Source organism: Papilio polytes, unplaced genomic scaffold, assembly GCF_000836215.1.
Source record: "Papilio polytes unplaced genomic scaffold, Ppol_1.0 DF820622.1, whole genome shotgun sequence".
NCBI classification, from domain to species: Eukaryota; Metazoa; Arthropoda; class Insecta; order Lepidoptera; family Papilionidae; genus Papilio; species Papilio polytes.
The window spans coordinates 745,709-765,663 of record NW_013528582.1 but is presented as its reverse complement, the minus strand read 5'-3'; the positions used below and the strand labels follow the sequence as shown (position 1 = coordinate 765,663).

Sequence of the window (19,955 nt, the reverse complement as noted above, 5' to 3'; positions counted from 1 at the left end):
GGGTTTTTGCGTTCTATTTAACACTATTATGTCTAATGATGTATATTTTTACTTTGCCGTGCATGCCTGTTACAGCTAGTAGAAGATAATAAGATGGTGAATATTTTAGTATTCAATTTAAGTTTTTAAAACACCCTGTAAAGTTGTAAACTTGTAATGGATGAAAGTAATAATGTATGTTTACTTTATACTCTAGTTTGTGCTTCACGTCCCGCGAGGTTTGATGTCTTTTTATATTTTTGTTAGAACTCCAATTTTATTAAAAGCGCAAAATGTACTTTAAAATTTTAAACTACTTTTCTTGAAAGAGAATTTTTTTGAATATAATTATTTTATCAATTTTCCTAACAATGGTTTCTTATGTTTTTCTTGGCCTAAGTTTTTATTCCAGATATTTTTTTGTACACTTTTGGAGTCCTATTCTAATGAAATAAGTACTCCATATTTTTAATTATGCATATAAAAAGCGTTGTCCGGAAGTTATTCTGACTCCGGGGTATCAAACGTGAGTGGTCCAAGTATTAATCATTTTTATTGGACAAGCGGATGCCTTTATTGATTGTCGTGATGATAAAAGTACCATTAACTCGGTCGACGCGCTACGCGTACAGCTTCGAAGCGTCCCAGATTAATGACTCCTTTATTTTATATTTTAACCTCTTTTTTTATTGTACAGGTTAATTTGCGTTGCGATTCGTATTTAACGATAAGGATATACGTCTTTCTTTGTTTAAACAGTTACAGTCGATGACTGCACTAAGATAATATAATGGAGGCATCGAAAAGTTATTTATTTATTCCTAGCTTTCGTCCGCGACGTTCCCGCATGGAATTAAAAAAAAACGAAAGTGAGTAGCTTAATTGTTCTTCTAGACTATCTTCTACATCTAAACCAAATTGAGTCAAAATCCGTTTTGAAGCTTAGACTACAAACTCTATCAAACGACCATCCATCTAAACATTCATATTTATAGTATTAGTAAGATTTATTTAATACTTTTGCACAAATAATAATAATATAATTATATCACACTTCATTTTACAAAAAATATTATAAATGCCATATTTAGTTGGATGGATGGATGTTTGTTGATATATATCTCGAAAACAGCTTAACTTATCTCAATGAAAATTGGCATACAAGTAGAAAATAGTCTGATAGAATAAATAGGCTATTTAGTAAGTTTTTATTTAACTCTACGCGGTCGTAATCACGGGCAAAAGCTAGTTTGATTTATATTTTCAATACTTAAAATGATATTCACTAATATTACTAAAATATCCTTGATTTAAAATTTTGTGAAGTGTAAAGGACATCAAAAGAGTCTTTTAGTTTAATTACATACCTAACGTGACGTACCAAGTTGCTTACCACATGGGAGATGTCGTGCGTAAATTTAATATTACTTATTACTTGTAAATTGAGATCGTATCTTACGGTACCTTCTAAAACTTTTAATGTCACGGCTATGAACAACTTTTGAAATACTCAGCTCTCTATTGAAATTAAATTTCTAGTTCAAAAGGAATTAGAGCATTGAGAAATATATTTTATTCCATAGCTACTATGAAATAAAGGATGAATGAGAAACAAAGCAATCGATTAAAATGACGCAAAAACATGATTAAAGAGCGTCTTCGGTGGCTGCGGGTTCAAGCACTTGTAATCTACAGGTTCAAACCCAGCAATGTACTAATGTGATTCTATATTTTCGAATTTCATATATACATAATTTACTCGACGTTTTTACAGTGAAGGATAACATCGCGATGCTTGCATATATCGCCGAAGTAATTTAAAGATATGTGTGAAGTCAACCCGCAGTGGACCAGCGTGGTTGACAATGGCCTAGTCACCCTAATTAAGGTAGGCTCCGAACCTATCAATGGGGACGTACACACAATTGACGAGATAAATAAATAAAAAACAAACATGTCTTATAAAATTGTTACACTTTTCAGCACATTTCAATTAAGTCAAACTGGGGAAAAGTATTTCACACATCAAAGTAATAACCATCTACAATATCGAAAGGTTAATCTGCTCTGATAGTTACGAGTAGATATACGTTTAATTTCTTCCACAGAGGATGTTACTGAGCAGACTCTAAGTCCGTTTGCTAACTTAATCCACCTCTGAGAGCTGCCAATGCAGCTTTATGTCAGGAGTTTTAGATGTCGCGATAGACTCCTACAATTCCAAACGATTTTTACTTTAAAATCTACTAAATAAAAAGGTAATAAAATAGGGTATGGATATTTTTTTGTGATATATAGTTTTCTAGCTTTCGCCCGCGAAACCTTCCGTGTGAATTTAAAAAAAAAACAGAAGTAAATAGCCCATTTGATCTTTCACACTATGTTTTAGGTTTATGCCAAATTTCATCGAGATCCATTTAGCAGTTTAGGCGACAAACTCTTACAAATATCCATTCATCCATCTGCACTTTCGCATTTATAATACCAGTAAGATAATGTCATTGTATTTTTAAATGTTACTTATAGTACCAAGTAGTTTATGTATTGTTTTACAGTACAGTGTTCTTTAGAAAAATATTTTGTAGATTTCCATATCTTTACAACGTTGTGTTGTGTTGTATTCGACATTAGAACAGCTTTAAATAATTTAAATAATTCTTAAAATCGCTTCAGAACTTTTCCAGTTCATGTGGAACAAATATCGGACTCACACAGCATCTTTGGAATCTCATATTAAGTTACCAATAAAAAATCTTAGCAGGAGATAATATTTTTCCCGTTTTTAACATGCATGATGCAGTACGCTCACCGGCATTAATGGAGAGAGAATTAGCGAGTATCGATCTTATACTAATACTAATTAAGCTCTCGCAGGTGTCACCTGGCCCTCTTAATGGGATAAGCACGAGATAATACTCGACATGGGTCGTATTTAGGGTTGCCACCTTTTCAAGTTAATCAAGAAATATTCTGCTTTGTATGGTACATCAATGGGCCGGTGTCTAAAACTAGTCACTGCGATGATAAAGAGTTAAAGGTTGGGTAGTTTTTTGGCCAATCTTTGTATGTAAATATATTGGATATCGACAACCCTAGATAAGTTACGTTAGCCCTTTGTGTTTGTGTCGTGTGTGGGCGTCGTTAATTAATTTGAGAGTAACTTATGTGAGTTTAAAATAACTGTATCGATTACTATCTCCCAAATTTTGTTATTTTTAAATTTGCTATCTCTATTTAAAAACCGTAACCAATCGACTATTGGCGATTTGCAAAGATTTTCATAAAACTCCAAACATAAATACGATTCCCTTTAATCTATCATTACTTCAATCTAAAACGTTTTCTGAAACAGCCAAAGTAATCTTCGCATCTCAAAGGCTGGAAACTTTCAGAATAAATTCGACTAACTTGTTCAAGCGCCGAACGAAATTCTCCAAAGTTTTGAGTTGAGAGTGTAACTTAGATGTGTATCACTTGAACTGAGACTCTTTGCACGGAATCCTATCACTTCATGTTTATCTCTAACTGGCAATCCTTTTCTATTCCAATAACGTAGAAGTCATCGAATTAAAAAAAAACACAATCGTCAAATATGAATCTTCAAAGTTCGAACACTTCGAGTAGGAACCCTCCGTTTACAATCTGTCAGACGTTGATATTAATGGAATCTGGAGTTTAAGGGTGACATTTAAATGCGGTTTCATATTCGTTTTTAGCCGTTTCAGTATTCGGTCGATGTATTATTTGTATAATTTTTAGATAAACGGTCTAATATTTTCTTAGATTCTGACCTCATCTTAAACGAGCTGTTGCTCGCGATTTAATCCACGTGAAATTTAAAAACAATAAATTGCCTACTCACTGATAACGTATCTTTTTAAGGGTGTAAGAATTTTTGAAATTGGCCGAATATTTTTCGAGTTATTTCAATACAAATCATTCCTCTTTATAATATTAGTAGAGAAAACTTTAAACGTCGTGTTATAACGTCTTTGTAACTAATATTTACATAATGTTAATATGCTTTATACGTATCTCATGTGGTAATTAATAACGTCAAGATAAAAGTAGGTACTTAAATACAAACTAAAGTTCACTATTTTGCTTTCATCAAATACATTTCCGCGAATGTAAAAAATTCGCAACGAGCAATTTACAAGCAACGTTTCAAAATGCTGCTTTACATTCTCACATTACGAGATGAGTAATGGCCCATTTTTAATATACTAAATAACATTCAAACAAAAGCTATGAACACACGATATCTAGTTATACAAAACGTACCATTATTAAGTCTGTTCTTTTACTTTTTTATAAAGGTGCAAACACATTTTACTTCGTTAAACGTTAGTTTTAGGAATTAGTGTACATTATACTATTATTTTCATATCAGAAAATTTATTATTCCATTTAAAACAATGATTTTATGATGATAACAAGCCAAATTTGTAGATTTGCTGAAATACAAAGTTATCACTGCCCATAAACATCTACAAATATAGACGCGTTGCCTATTTTAATCGACAATCATCAGGTGTGTTTAAAGAAAATCATTACTTATAGCGCGTGTATTGACTAAACTATAGCACAACTGTTTAGTCTCGCTTTGATTACTATGAGTGTATACGGCGCACGCTACTCGATTTCAACAAACGAAACAATCGACAATCGACAATCGCACAACAATTGTGTGCTAGTTCACTCAAAGGTGTTCGCCCGCTTAATCTTTCTTGCTTTAATACTGTCTTGATATCTGAAACAAAGCGATATATATCGAATAACATAACAATAGTCTAGAATTTCAAACACTATTATTTACAATTGTATTTAAATCCATTGGAGTGCAGCAATTGATTCCGCTTGCAGCTCGGTGTATTTGTTTTGCATCGAAATATATTCCAAATAATCCATTCGTAACAGTAAAGCGTTATGGAGCGGTTGGCTTTATATGTCCGATGCCCCTTTAATTGAAAAAAAAATTACATTTAAAAACTCGTACAGCATAGATTTAAATGCCATCTTTAAATAGTAAATTAAGAAAAAAAAAACAAATTGTTAAAAAGTATAAGCTATTTGTTTTTTTTTTATAAAACATAAGGTGGCAAACGAGCAAGCGGCCACCTGAAACCGCCAAAATGGCGAAGCGACCGCTGCCCATAGACATCCGCAATTGCAGATGCGTTGCCTACCCTTATACGACGGAGGAGGAGACGCACATAAAGTGGACATTTCCCCTTCCTATGCATCTCCTCCGCCGTCAAATCCACTTCCTCTTCCCAACCTCTTCTTATAAGAAAAGGGTGGTAAAGAGAAAGGGACTTAAATTAGGCCTCCAGCCAGTGCCGGCCCTGCAGTGCTAAGATATTAAAGCGGGCACTACCATTGTTAAGTTTATTTGTTAGAGTTTATCACTAGCTTTCGCCCTCAACACCGTTCATGTCGAATTAAAAACAAAAAAACAAGTAGCCCATGTGCTCTTCCAGACTATCATCTAAATCTATGTCAAATTTCATCGAAATCCGTTCAGCGGTTTAGGCTACAAACTCTAACAAACATCCATCTATCTAAACTTTCGCATTTATAATATTAGTATGAAGTATGAAGTGGAGGTCATCGAGTTCACTAATATTGTGTTAAAGACTGAGAATTCGATATTGATTTAGGACAACTCCAATTAAACCCTACCGAATAACACCTGGGCCTTAATGGGATAAAGACAAGATGGATATTACACGACAGGGGGCGCATTTGTCTTGCCCCTTTCACGAATTAGCAACCAAAACTTTGCACTACTCGATGAACAGACATATTGATTACAGAAACATGTACTTTTTGAGATAAACGGTTACGCTGACAGATTTTATATCGACTGATAGTTTAGTTGGGTTGTTAAATATCGCACCTCTATACATGCTCATATTAAGAGGGTGGCACACCTGAAACGAAATAATCGCAAAACTGTTTAGTGTCGCTGTGATTCCTGAGTTTATATGGAGGTGCGCACACTACTCGATTTTTAGTTGTGCAACGAAACAGTTGAATTAACTGCGAAACAATCGACAATCGCATAACAGATGCAATAGTTTATGCAAAGATGTGTGCCCGTTCTAATCCAGCACACAACTAAACTGTCGGCCATTGAAAATCTTTAATATGTAGGAAGTCTTATTGTGTTCTCCAAAAATTTATAAAATGACATTCTTTTTTTTTATAATATAAGGTGGCAAAAGACCATGTGGCCACCTGAATCCACCGAAATGGAAAGCGACCGCTGCCCTTAAACATCCGCAATTGCAGATGCGTTGCCTACCCTTCATTAACGGAGGAGGAGCCGCACATAAAGAGGACATTTCCCCTTCCTATGCGTCTCCTCCACCGTCAAATCCACTTTTCCTTTCCATCCTTTCCTCTTAAGAAAAGGGTGGAAAGGGAATGGGACTAAAATTAGGCCCCTGACACCACACTCATCAGCCGAAACGCGGAATTGCTTCCACTTCGCGCCTGTTTTCTGTGTGGTCGTGGTATTATACCGGGCGAGCTGGCCCATTCGTACGAAGATGTTAAAGCGGGCTCTACCACTGTTAATTCAAAAACATATAATTTATCTAGTCTTTCTGAGAAGGAATATTGTGTTTTTATTAGACGGTTCATATTATAAAAATATTTTATCCAGATAAAAAGTATTTCCACAACAAATAGTTTTCGATTCGACTTGTTTAAATTGATACCTATAAATATAAATACTACAACATGGCTGAGTGATTTTAGTATTAAGAAGCATTAAAGTATTTACTTAGGAGCTTATAATCTGTATGAACTTAATATGAAATAAAAAAATAAATTTAAAAAGTTCAAGCATCCCACCTCGCCTCAGCGTAGTTTGTTTCTATTAAAATATTAATTTTCAGAAAAAGTTTTCGACTGTACAGAATGCTACTTGCTTGAATTTTTAACTCACTTCACTTACATTTATACAGTAAAAATAATTTCAAGACTTGATAGATATTAAGGAATAAAATGCTTACTAAATTAATCAATTGCAGTAAGGGTTTAGTGCACTAAAAGTAATATTATGATTAAAATACAAATTAGGCTCAAAGTATTTTTTTTTTTAATTGCAAAAACCAGCGCTTGACCACTATCCCACCTAGACCAAGGTGAAAATGTGGTCGAAGGATGATACGCGCTAGTTCAGTAAGTACCGATTCACCCTTCATAATTATAAAATTAGTATATCCGGTATACAAATAGTTAAAATAAATAACAAATTTTTGATTACAGCTTTGACCGCGACTGATTCCGTCTGGAATAAAATGAAAACAACAGTAACTGTATTCTTCCTGACTATTCTCTGCATCTATGCCAAATTTCATCGAGATCCGTTCAGCAGTTTACGCTATAAACTCTAATTTGCATTTATGTTATAAGTAAGACGTAAACACAACAGAGGTACCAGGATATCAGGAATCATTAGACGACTAGGAAATAGATAGTGTCGGAACCATCCGCAAAACCGCACTAACGTTGATTCTGTCAAAGGATTGCCTGCTCATTAGGGCTTACATTAGTGTTTCTAATTAATTACGCATAGAACATTATTAAAACTTACAACCAGTGTTGTCAAGTTTATCACGACTGTGAACCAGTATCTAGTTGTCATTTTAAACTTTAGAATTCATGTAAAACTGAGAACTTTGCGCGATTGTCATTTGTTTTGCAGTCAATTCAACTGTTTAGTTGCGCAAATTAAAATCGAGTAATGTCGACCTCCATATAAGGTCATAGGAATCAAAGTGCGACTAAACACTGCGATAATTCAGTAAAAGGTTTACCGCGCTCTATTAATCCTGTCTCTATGACACTCAAGAGTAAAATCGAATTGAATGAAACATCGTACTTCAAATCAACCAAACCTAGAAACTATAAAATGGAAATACATAAATTGATTTTTCATACATTACAAACACTTTTTTTATATCATAAGGTAGCAAAAGAGCAAGCATCCACCTGAATCCAGCAAAATGACAAAGTGACCGCTGCCCATAGACATTCACAATATCGGTAAACTTCCTTGTAAACATTATCTACATAAACTTTGCAATATATTACAAAAAGTTATTTGTCAAAAAAAGTTGTTAAAAACGTCTTTTAAAGTACTTGTGCAGAAAGCATAAAGACTTCGCCTTTAAACACATTGTTGTCAGCAAGTTGAACGCGGCTACTAATCCCATATTACCGGAATCACTACAATTCTCAGGTACATTTACACTTTATTGCATTACACTACGATTAAGCTCCACTTACCTGTAGAATGTTTTAAATCCTTTCAAACATAAAGAGATATTATTTAATTAATTATTCAATTAGAAACTATGCTATCAAACAAACAAACAACAAAAACTGATAAACTATCGTCTCTCTTACAGCGGAATATTGAAACGAATCTTTACCTCTACACTTCGTAATTGCCATTTACAATTTGACGGAAAAATCGACGCGTGCCTATCTACGAACGTCTGGCACTAGCAGGCTTTTTACGTCGCCACTTAGGAGGTCTCATTTTAGTTCCTTTTCATTCCATCCATTTAAGAATTAAGAGGAAAGGATGAGGTGGATTTGACGGTGGAGACGCACAGGAGTGGAAACTCCTCCTTCGTCGAATAGGGGTATGCAACGCATCTACGATTTACGCATCTTTATGGGCAACGGTCTCTTCGCTATTTTGGTGGATTCAGGCCGCTGGCTCATTTGCCACCTTACAATATAAAAAAGCTATCTACAAAGGGGTACTCGCGTCACGTTGAATGTACGACGCATCGCATTGCGTAAATCGCGTCGCATTTGCGTTTATCGTTCACTTAGGTTTTACGCGTGAATTGGCGACGGATAGACGTACGCATCTAGTTATGGCATCCTAATTATCTATAATCCAGTTACGTTGCGCCGAGCTGTGCGGAGCGCGGCGACCGGTAGACCGGACATTACCTAATGGACGGTGCGCCGATATCGATGCGTAATTGCATCACGCACGGACGCCGTTTAAAAGGTGCAGTATTAAATTTCATTTAACACCGAAATTGCTAAATTTAATGGGGAAATTTAATTTAATTTATGTAAAAAGTAATAAGGTCGTTGGGTATTGGATAGATATATTTTAATACATATTTTATTAGTAATTGTTACTAATATAAATAAAAACCGTAAGGCCATGCTTAAATTACAACTTCCATTAATATTTCGACGTCTGTGAGATTGTAAGCGGCTTTCTATTATCTGTCTTAAGACAATATGTATAAGATAGCATAATAAAACAAGCAGAACGTTTCAGATAAGTATTATGTCATTTACCTAGAAAATCATGTCTGTATATTATAAAAGATGAACGTGACAAGCAAACACTGAAACGACTTTAAAATACTTATCTAACATCTTAAATGATAAGGCCACTAATAAGCGTCAAATTCCAATAAGACTGACGTCTGAGCTTGTAAGTAGCGGTAGTGTTTGAGATTCGTTTCAGAATACGGCCGTATTATTCAAAAACTGCTGACAAATTACTTTATTAGACAATTGAATAAGAACGACATAAGCGTAGTCGGCTTATGAAGATTTATTCAGCTAAAGTTGTGACCTTAAAGAGTTATTCGTGTCACGACGCCGGATGAAACTTCAAAGCAACCTGTATAATATTCAAGGAACACCTTTAGAATTAATCTCGCGCGCAAAATATTTATTTTCCCCGCACCAAAGTCGGCGCTGTCTTGCCTACGTGTGTTTCAATTTAAATTACGCTGATGGTAATTGTTACAAACAAGTAACGTTTGACAAATAATATTACTGTTGTTGAAACGAAAATTAATTATGAGGTTTTATTTCATGGAATTCTTAGTATTTCATCATTATGAGACAGTGAAAATTATTATAATTCAAGTAAAAAACCACCAGGAAGAACTTGGTTTACTTTATGACAAAAACTAGCTTTCGCGCTCGCTCGCGACTCTACGTCTATGCCATATTTCATCAAGATCCGTTCAGCCGTTTAGGCTACAAACTCTGATAAACATCCGTCCACCCATGCATCTAGAAGTCGTTATGAAATATTTCACAATAGTCTAAGAATAAATTATTCTAACAGTGTCAATTTCGTCCACAAAGCAAGCATTTCGTCGTAACGCCCAATGCCAAACTCACTACCACTTCAAGTTGAAACTCCGCTATAAATATGAAACTTGGTAACCGAGAAACAATAAGTTAAGTTGTGTTTAACAAGGGCGGACCAGAGGTATGGCGCAACAATTTCCCCCGCAACCTTTCCTGGGCAGATTTACTCGACAACTTCGCCCGAGCACCGTTTGCTACTCGACACGATGCTTCGGGAATGTTCCACAGTTTTCGTGGACGGATAAATATCTCGGAACACCTTTCGTAAAGTTTGAAGCAATTGAAAACCTCGTAACATGTACACAGCTTACGTGGCTAAGAACTGTCGTTTAAAACCTACCGTTTTAGATTACTAAGGGCCTGTCCCACCAAATTGTAAATTGTCTGATAACAATTCAACTTATAATACATGTGATGGAAATATCGGATTTTGATCCCTTATCTAACAGTGACATAATTTTTATGCTATCTGAGTCTCTATCAGCCAGTGGTGGGACAGGCTCTAAACATAATAACTAACCCAAAATGGTCATCAGTGCTATAGTTAAGCTCAAATACAGGGAAACCTTAAATTAAAAAACCTAAATAATTTTTCTTGCTAATATTATGAAAGCAAAAGTTTCAATGAATGGATGGATATTTGTTAGAATTTGTAACCTAAACTGCCGAACAAATCTCGATGTTATTTGGCACAGATGTAGAACATAGTCTCGAAGAATACTGGAAGGAATGCTTAGTTTTTTTTTAATATCTACGCGGACAGAGTCACAGGTGAAAGCTAGTTTTAAAATATAAAATCTCGGGTTTCATAGCTTAAAGTAAGACTAATATACTTTGTAACGTTACATTCTATTGTAACATTCTTGTAACAAACTTTAACAAGAAACAGACAGTTCATCACGCGATACGAGAATACCTTTCACGTTACACGAATTAAATAGACATTGATTAAAGCCTTCGCAGACTAGTTTGTACATAAATAGATCGTAGACGAGAACTCCGAATTAACATTTCCCCAACAAGAGACTTTGTTACACCTTAACGAAATAACATTTCACACGAGGGTAGAACAGTACGCCAGAGCAACAGTGCAGAACTTTGCGCTACACAACGCCAAGACAGCATAACTATTTTACTATGGATTTTGACTGCCATGATACTTCTATCTACAAATATTACTGTCTTTTTCTTTAAAACAATGAGTGGACAATACTTGTAAATGCAACTATCACAGTGCTTTAAAACAAAAGCAGTACGGGTCTACTTTACTGTTTTACCCGCCTGTGAAACTAGCATCTGTAACACATTGGACGTGACAAGATACTGTCGCGGTACGATCTGAAGCACCTGTTACCAAGTGACAAATGAAGAGCGGATTAAAGACTTAGTTATATCAAAGAGAAGAAACATAAATAAAAATGTATCCCACAAATTATCCATACATTTGTATAATACCACTAACGCCTGTAATTATAGTATTTAAAACTAATACATTTATGAGACAACTGCTGTTGATTGCGACGTCCCCGTGACGTTAAAAAATATAACCTATGTTACTTACAGATAAATTACCTTTCTATTAGTAAAAGGTTTTTTGAAATCGGTCAAGTAGTTTTTGAGTTATTCCAATACAAACAAAAATACAAATCTTTCCTCTTTATAATATTAGTATAGATAACCATAAGGTTAATGTCCTTTGTCTATTTCAAAATAAAAAACCTAACTCGTTATCCATCGAAATAAAAAGCGAAGCTAGATAACATCTAAAGTTTTATTTAGTTTGTATTCGATATTGGATTATTGAGAGCGTCGCCGTCAGCGAGTAACTTGTGTCTTAGAGCGTAACACGATAGTCGCAAATATCTCGAGAACACACAAACACACAGTACAAGAACAGTAGGTACAATAAACACTTGGTAGCGCGTCACGTACCCAGACATCTTACAAATGAGACAGGTGAAAGCATTGGAAGGAATTTAATTGTGGATATATAGTGTTTGTGATGTGTACATTTTTAGGTAACGTAAATATACGTTGAATATAGCATCATGCTTGACTTTATGGGTATCCTTTTTGTAAGGAACGAATGAGAACAGGAATTAGATTTCTTCTTTCTGTGCGTCATATATTCGTTATAGGTAACGCATCAGAAAATGCGAATGTTTATGGGCAATTGGCACTTTGCTCTTTTAGCGAATTTCTGTTGCTGCTTGCTTGTTACATTAAACGTGTAATCAAGAAATATTAACTAATAAAGCGTAAACCAAAAACATGCAAAAACGCTTTAATTAACAAGTAAAAATGTTATCTAACCTCATAAACCTATATTTATATTTCCTACTTTAATCAACATTAAATTGAAATAGAAAATTACAATCGAGTAAAGAAAGACATTAGATAAAGGATCAAATTATTACGTCATAAAGTTTGGGATCAAAGTTATATAAACGTTAATACAACTGGCAACATTACAACGACTGGCAACTATAAATTACAAACGTAAATATCACGTATGCGGCTCATTACAGCAGGCTTTCATGCCCGTAGCGATCGTGCAAACTAAATGGCCACTTAGTGCGTAGCATTAATCTCACACAATGGATACAATTTCTTTAAACATTGTTGATTTCACAAGGCACGCTTACATTAGTGAGACAAATGAAATCCACTTGCAATTTTATATATTAAAAATACTACATTTAAATGATTTTGTTAACAAATATTATAAATGCGAAAGTATAGATGGATGGAGGATTTGTTAGAGTTTGAAGCCTAAACTGTTAAACGGATCTCGATGAAATTCGGAATAGATGTAGATGATAGTCTGGAAGACAACATAGGCTATTTAAATTTTTAACTCCATGCGGACGGAGTCGAGGGCGAAAGCTATACATATACATCTACGAGCTTTCGCTCCTTTATTCCCTTCTGTTTCTCCTTTATAAAACTCCTTTTCTAACTATGATTAATTTCATATTCAAAAACATAAATGTAAGAATAAATCGTTTAATTTATGTGTTAAAAATGGTAGCAATAATTTTACAACGCAGTCTATTGTGCATTTAAAAATCACAACATTATTACAACAAAGTAAGCGTTCGCGTGAAGTGGTAGGAACGGCCACTGGTCACGAAACCCGATTTAATCACGCAATGTTCACTTAACAAGTAAAAATTACCAACTTGCAGGTGCATGGTAAGTTGAGATTAAGTTAGAAGATTGTAAAAATGTAAGCAGGTAATAAATACGTGGTTAATAAAAATATCTTTAACGAAATATAAACTTTTAGAAAATAACTCTTATTTTATGCTAATCTATCTACGAGTATATCTACATTAATGTTATAAAGAGGAAACATTTGTATTTTTGTACGTATTAAAATAGCTCATAAACTACTGGGCCGATTTTAAAAATTCTTTCACCATTAAAAAGCTACGTTATCAGTGAGTAATATTAGGCATATACATATATTTTACTTTCATAATTCCACGTGGACGAAGCCGCGAGCAACAGCTAGCTTAACAATAAGATTACTACGATTGTTAGCACCATCATCATCATCATCATCACCAGCTCACTATATGTCCCCACCGAGGGGCTCGGAGCCTAACCTATTAAGAGGTGACTAGGCCATAGTCAACCACGCTGGCCTAGTGCGGGTTGACTTCACACATATCTTTGAATTTCTTCGTCGATATGTGCAGGTTGCATCACGATGTTTTCCTTCACCGTAAGAACGTCGGGTAAATTATGTAATTATGAAAATTCGAAAAATCTAAAATCACATTGGTACATGGCTGGATTCGAACCCAAGACCTGTAGATTACAAGTCAAGTGCTTAAACCACTGAGCCACCGACGTAGGTAGCTAGCACCATACTAACTTAAAAATACAATAATAAAATGCAAACCGATTCCGACAATAGTTGGATACTTAAACCTTTTTCCTTATTTCAAATACAATAAACCCTTTATACATCTCTGATAGCATTTATTAAAAGGGTACTCGACCATAAAAACCCATTCGGTTGCAAAAAATATCCAGAGATATCCAATAGAACGGCAGGACTGGCGTACACGACTATCATTCTGTCCATCGACGCTTGATATTACGACCTTTTCTATTCTACGCCTATTGAATTGGTCATATAATGAGTGACCATAGATTCCTGATAACCACTTCCTGTCCAGTAATTAGAGCGAGCGCACACCTTTCACTAAACTATGGCACAATTGTTGTGCGATTGTCGATTGTTTTACAACTAAAAATCGAATAGTGTGCGCACCTCTAACGTCATAGGTATCAAAGCGAAATTAGAGAATGTGGTATATATGAGGGTATCTCAATATAATGTACCGGCCGCTGACGCATAATAAATCAGTCCAGTACCAACCGCCGTTTCAATAACACCCATTGGCGACGAGGATGGGATTCAATGACACCCCTACATTACAGAGAAGTACAAACAAAATCAACCCTAAAAGGATTATTGTCTTTGAGTTAATCAAAATAATTAATTTGGACCTAAACAAAGGATTTCTTGATGGTTTTAAAAGTTAAGCCATTGTCTTCATGTTTAATTTAACTTATTTAATTCAATTTAATAAGTTGGCTTACTATTGTAATATTTTAGAAAAATGTATCTTAACAAAAATGATAGAGTATCAAAACAAACGTAGACCAAAAAAATAGAAGCACTAATTGCCTAAGGATTTAAGGCACTGCCATCCTAACAGTGCGCAGTCACCCTAATTTCGGGTAAGCTCCGAGCCCCTCGGTGAGGACGTATAGTGAGCTGGTGATGTGCATCCTAACACTCGTGGGTCTGTAGTATATATATATATACTACTGTAATGTCACTAACTATTAGAACGCGCCTACAATTTTAACTAAACCATCGCACAACTGTTTAGTCGCGCTTTGATTCCTATAAGCTTATATGTAGGTGCGCACACTCGATTTTTAGTTGTGCAACTAAACAGTTGAATGGGCTGCGAAACAATCGACAATCGCAAAAATGTTTGGCGATAGGTTGTCCAAAGATGTGCGACTGTTCTTATCCTATTGGAGTTTTTAATATGAAGTAATGGAATAGTCCAAACTTGAACAACTAATTTTCCTACCAAAATAGCGACTATCAAAATCTGAATTTATTAAAGGGATACAATTATTCAATTCCTTGTTTACAGTTTGTGTTATGAGAATTAGAGTTGTTATTAAGGGACCCGAACGGTTGTTTGGTCGCCTCTATGTTACTATTAATAATATACCCTATATCCTATAATGATTATGGACTTTTGTATGGTGTCTATTAATAACGAATTGTCCAGAAATTATATGAAAGTTTGATAAAACAAAACAATTTGAAATAATAGACTTGAGAGATAACATTAGAATAGACAAGAGAAGTAAGGCTTGAATGAATTTCAAGCCACAATTTTCTTGCGACTGGAATTGAAAGATAAGCTTCGTTGATTTTGCAATATTGAAATAAATGCAAAGATAAGACAACACAAAAAAAATCTATCTGATGTTTTTCAAATTTTTACAATTCTTAATGACTATTGTTATTTAAAATTATAGGAAGTGTTTTTTTCACAATTATTTTTTGCATCAAAAAATAGTTATAAAGTTAATTATGTAATTAAATACATCTACAAATAATTCGTTGAATATATCTTCTTTATCTTTTAAATATTAATTATCCGTTTGTATTAAATAGGTTTCAAAACTACTGAAACGATTTTAAAAAAATGTGTCACCATTAGAAATCTGTATTATTACTAAAACATAGGCTGTATAATATCAACGGAAAGTGTATGATTATAACAGAAAACGACGTATAATACCAGGAAAAGCTAGTACGGATCTCTGGTTTATAAATAAACATAGTACGTAGCCAAAAGCTGGAATTAACAAAATAAATTGGTACAATAAATTTTACTAAATACCTTCAATTCATTCCAATTTCTGGTCACGTTTTGAAGTAAAATTAGTCCATAATTAACGCAGGCATACAATCGCAGTTACGGACGAATGAATTATTGCCAATAGTTGGGCATTAACTGTACAATAATCATTAAGATATGATACGTTTCACTGATTAATGATTCCGAATGACAAATGCGGACTATTAATTAAAATTACGTAGAATTCGTATACTAAAACTATTTAAATTACACTATATGTATCTGCAAAACTTTCTCTTTTATATCTACAAGACTTAATCTCTATCGTGTCTACAATCTACGTATCGAATTAATTTCAAAAATTAAAGAAATATCACACAAAGAGTCGAATACTTTAAATCAAAAAAAATTATAATCATTATTCTGTACTATCCTAGCTTACTTTTGACTTCCAATTAACTTTTTAATAACTCAAAATTAATTTGTCCATCGGAAGCTTAAATAAATTTCTTCAAGTCGCAATACGAAAACATTACAAAACTTCTACAAACAAAAAGTAGGAACACCTACGTCCGTGATAAATTTAGATCTAGATACGACTAAATTTGTTTGTTATATTACTTTTTTTAAACTATTAATTAATTTAAAAATATACATTTTTGCTGATCATACTTATTCCCATACTTTCATTGTAATTTATTTCTTAAGAATTAAATAAAATGGCATGAAAGTAATGATCACCAATTACATCGACAAAGAATACTCAATTCACAAGTAAATTGTGAAGATTAATAGAATACTTTTATGAGTCTAAGTAAATATACTATCACTCAGTTGATCTAAAAAAACTTCTGATTAAATCTACAAATATTGTCGGAATATTCGAACTCAGATCATTCACTGCTTCAGTACTCATACAAATGTATAACTAGCACTCGACCCTAATACGAGATAAATAAATTGATAATTTACGAGCACATAACTTGACACACATAAGTCACGTATTTAAAAACATAATTAAAGCATTACTATCTTAAAAATCCCTTAGTACTTTAGTGAACATCAGCCAGTGTCAGTCGTCTCCCGCAGTTAGCCATTTAATATTTAAAAAATATACTTCAAATTCTAGAAATACCTTAAGAAAATATCATTTCAACTCAAGTGGAATAAGATGCTCAAAGACTACCTTTAAGAAATATAAATTGAAATTGTGAATTTTTTACTAAAAGCTGTAAAAATAGAAGTGTTTTTAATGAAGCGTGACGATTTATTTTTATTACTTCGTTTGTATTAATGTTTTCGATTTAAATAATTGTCAGGTAGAGGTCTCTTTATCGTCTTTCATTTATCGATTATTCAATTAAGTGATTTAATTTTTTTAAGCTTCAGTTCTTATCTAAATATTAAAATATATGTAGGTTACTAATAATTTATAAGATATTTCTGTTTTTACAAAGTAACCATTTTAATTAATACAACCAACAATTGTATATTTTTGAAACCCTTTAATATGTAAATGCATTATATATTTGAATCAAGAATAATAATATAAATAATCGTCTAAAAGAAACCGTTATTTACAAAAAATTATACACTAATTTCTATTTTACTTTCTACGGTGTTGGTATTTATAAGATTTAACGTTTATTCATTTGTTAAATACTATATAAAACGGTGTTAAAAATTTATATTTATTCAGCTCTTACTTTTGATGTATCGTTCCAAAACATGTGTACGGGGCGTACAGTTTTATGTACCGTAACAGAGATCTCCACTCAACGCCGCGAACGTGTTTTATTGCGAGCTAATTAAAAGATTTATGACATAAAAGTCCGTCCAAAATCGAGTTTATTGCGCCAATAAAAATACAAGGACAAGGCTTAAAGGAAAAAAACACGAAAGAAATCTTTTTGTATGAAAATTATTACCTTGTAATAAAATATTTCACGAATAAACACACATCACTATCACTGATATGTATCTCACATACACTTATCCCACAGTATATTGCATCGTTTTATTCTGTCAACATATACATCAGCGGCTTACAGGCGTAAATTTCAAACGTGACAGCGCACCGTAGCGAGCGCTACGGGCTACGAACGCGCTACGACTGCCGTAGACCCCACCCCTCTCCGCGCTCCGTCTCTATAACACAAGCGCAATGTTAAATCATCTTTTATATTAAATTCATGAAATATTATTATTCCAATATACGTCACAAAGGACGAAATTAAATAAAAATCAAAACGGTTATACGATTTTTATTTTTATGGCTAAATTAAAGGCAAAACTTCTTCATATCAATCTATTGTATCATAAAAGATATTTTTATAATTTACAAAATCGCGCAAGTTAGATTAAAATACCGCGTACTTAACTATATGACTTAATAAGATGCAAGAACTTAACGAGTCTTAAAACCATAATCTTGTAAACTTTATGTGACAACTAAAAACTGTGGGTTTCTACTGTCAATGTACCATCGTTTATCTCTATTTTTTTCCGAACACGAGAGAGATGAGATACATTTCTGTATAGGTCTTACAGCGTGGAAACCCACGGTTAGATTCTTACAGTCCTTAACAAACTCTATGTAGCCTTTTTATAACGATATTTATACCCGAATGTAAATCAGACAGGTTGATTAAGAAACATAAATAATTTTAATTATGTTATTTCTCACAACTTTTTATTGCACTTAGGCAGGGTACTTAATGTTGCCAAAATTTATTGCCTAAATCTAATTAAAATTTTGTTTATTACTTCTGGCTTGAAATTAACCTAAAATTTATACATTCACCACCGAGATTATTAACACCATTATAACAAAGGTAAAAGTATAGAATTAGTTTAATTGCTTAAATAAAGGCACGTTTCTAATAATAATTACGTTAACTTACTTTACTTAAAACTGCTTTTACTGTTCGAAAACTATTAATCGATAACTTGAACTTTAAGTTTGTCAATTAGTGGTTTAAATTTACGGAAAAACCTAACAATAGACTAAATTGTATAAACTTTCTTGAAACATTGACTTTTTCTTGGTTGTCAGTGTGAGGTGCGACGGGACCGATGGAAGCCAAGTAACGTTAGACCTGAAGATGAACCTCAAATGGATCTGTAACTGATCGGTGACGTCACCTGAAAAATAGACGTGAGTGTTAACCGTATATTATTTTGTTTAACTGTAAGTTAATTATAAAACATTATGAAACGAAACCCGCAACGTCCAAGACATAAAAAAAAGAAAAACACCCTGTTAGTTTAAAAATTTGTAATGTCTAAGTAGTCAATTAAAATAAACATTGTAATGTATCATTAATTACAATTACTAAGTAGCTGGAAATAAAAGGCTTTTTTATTTTTATTTCATTTATTTATGAAACGAAAAAAATATTTCCTTGATATTTATTATGTTATTTATATCTACACTAATATTATAAAGAGGAAAGATTTACATTTTTGTATGTACTGAAATAATTCAAAACTATTGGTCTGATTAAAAAATCTTTTCTCATTAAAAAGCTACGTTAGGTTTTCACTGTTTTTTTTTTTAATTCCACGCGAATTCGCGAGCAACAACTAGTATTAGGTAATTATAAATGCGGGTAATAACTACATATGGACTTGCCTTGTAATCTATCTAATTGCATTTTTGTCTCTTACCTACTGCTTTTAATTCATTTGCTTTACCGATACACGTATCCATCAAATGAACCATTATTGAGAGGCCGATAAATTTATTTTTTGTACTCTCTCACAAAGTTCAATTCTATTTCTAATTTAAGATTGATAAAATAGGCATAATATAGAACTATAAAAAGGAATTTTCTAATTTTTTAATTGTACAAACATTATCTAAAACACATTTCACAATTTAAAAATGATTAAACATTGATTATA

General features: G+C 33.3%; 1 protein-coding gene across 1 annotated transcript in view; it reads left to right on the top strand.

Moving 5' to 3' along the window:
- LOC106110415 overlaps positions 1-19,176 on the top strand; it is a 32,438-nt gene extending 13,262 nt beyond the window's left edge. Inside the window, exon 3 of the mRNA XM_013292239.1 lies at positions 19,105-19,176. Within this exon, the coding sequence (XP_013147693.1) occupies positions 19,105-19,176 (72 nt within the window). The remainder of the gene's footprint in view (positions 1-19,104) is intronic.
- Positions 19,177-19,955: the final 779 nt, after the last annotated feature.